The 1,551-nt window shown below is 44.7% G+C and overlaps 1 protein-coding gene across 1 annotated transcript; it reads right to left on the reverse strand.

Annotated features, from left to right (window-relative positions):
- Window positions 1–355: 355 nt before the first annotated feature.
- On the reverse strand, window positions 356–1,545 carry Mcm4 (minichromosome maintenance complex component 4). The gene is given in 3 exon segments (XM_008826453.2): window positions 356–558; window positions 561–783; window positions 1,201–1,545. Coding segments are annotated over 3 exon segments (552 nt in total). The 5' UTR covers window positions 1,342–1,545; the 3' UTR covers window positions 356–370.
- Between the last annotated feature and the right edge of the window lie 6 nt (window positions 1,546–1,551).

The following is a 1,551-nucleotide window of genomic DNA, read 5'->3' on the forward strand; positions in this document are numbered from 1 at the left end:
AAGGAAGAAAGTCATCCTCACCTGACCTCTTACAAAACTCCATTTGTTCTGTTCTTGCTACCTAAGAGACACATCACCTCCACTGACTTTCTCAGTGGCATACAGATGGTACCCCAACCCCAGATTCATGCCTAGAACTGAACCACATCTTTCTCCGAAGCAACCTGAGCCACTCTTTTTTTCAGGAAGCAAACAATATTGGCGGCAGCCTTAGCATAAAGTCAAGTTCATGAGTACCACATATTAGCAAACACAGCAAAAGATAATGTTACCCCTCTATATAAGCTTGGCTGAAACTTATTATAAAGTATTCATCACTTTCCCTCCATTAGAACCAGGGCAAGGCTGTGCACACACAGTTCTGCAGAGGCTATCTAATCATGTCTGCAGCCACAGTGGAGATCACGACACGACTCACCTTTGCAATGGACAGAGTCTGCTGCTCCATGACTTCATGCAGCACTGACCTCGTACTTTCATTCATCTTGTCAAACTCATCGATACAGCAGATGCCGCTGTCACTCAGGACAAGGGCACCTGTCTGTAGGACCAGCTGCTGGTCTCTGGGTCTTTCATCACGTAGGCTGTGAGGCCAACTGCACTGGAGCCCTTTCCAGATGTATACTGCCCTCTGGGGACCAGGTTGTACACATACTGCAGCAGCTGGGACTTGCTGGTGCCAGGGTCGCCACATAGAAGGATGTTGATCTCAGCACGAAATTTGCCTCTTCCTGTGTGACTGAAATCCTTTCTTGTTCCACCAAAAAGCTGAAGCAAGATTCCCTAAAACCACACATACATCTAAACATTTATTTGCTGTAGAATAACAGATTTGGTTTACATTTTGGAGGCACTTTTCTACTTTGTTAACTGAAAGTATAATAAAAACCACGTGACATATTCCCAACATCACCCTAGAACTTGAGACCATAAATTCTCATTCTGACCCCATGTGGCCCCTTATGTCTAGGAATATGAATAAACTCAGCACAGGGATGCATACAGAGTCAACGAAACTTAACACTCAACCCACAACCAAGGCAGAAAGCAGGGCCAGTGCCTTGCTTTGTCCCACGGTCAACAGCTCTTATCCTTGGGAGATGTGCTGCCATTTGACTGCCACGTGTCAGATTAATTTTTAGAACTCAATCACAAAGAACTATATGAATCTCAATCCCAAGGTAAAAACTACACTGTTACCTTCTTTATGTCTTCATGTTCATAAATGCTGGGAGCTAAGGCTGAAGCAAGTCTCTCATAAATGTCTGGTTTCCTGGAAAGTTCCTTAAGCAATTTCACCCGTTTCTCTGGAAAAAGTTTCTGTTCTGCTTCTTCATCCATGCCATGCAGACGTTTTGCATCCGTCTTCCGATAGTGAATAACATCAATGTGGGTTTTGTAGACAGACTTCACATTGCTTACTCTTGGATTGACCCGAATAGGTACTGCTCGATAGATGCCTAAGGACACATCCAAGAGACACTTTACACCTTCCCACTTCTTTGTGGGCTCAGGGGTCAGCACAGACAACAGGCAACACCCAGGGGAGTA

Source organism: Nannospalax galili, unplaced genomic scaffold (genome assembly GCF_000622305.1).
Source record: "Nannospalax galili isolate Female #2095 unplaced genomic scaffold, S.galili_v1.0 C49118067, whole genome shotgun sequence".
Lineage (NCBI taxonomy): Eukaryota > Metazoa > Chordata > Mammalia > Rodentia > Spalacidae > Nannospalax > Nannospalax galili.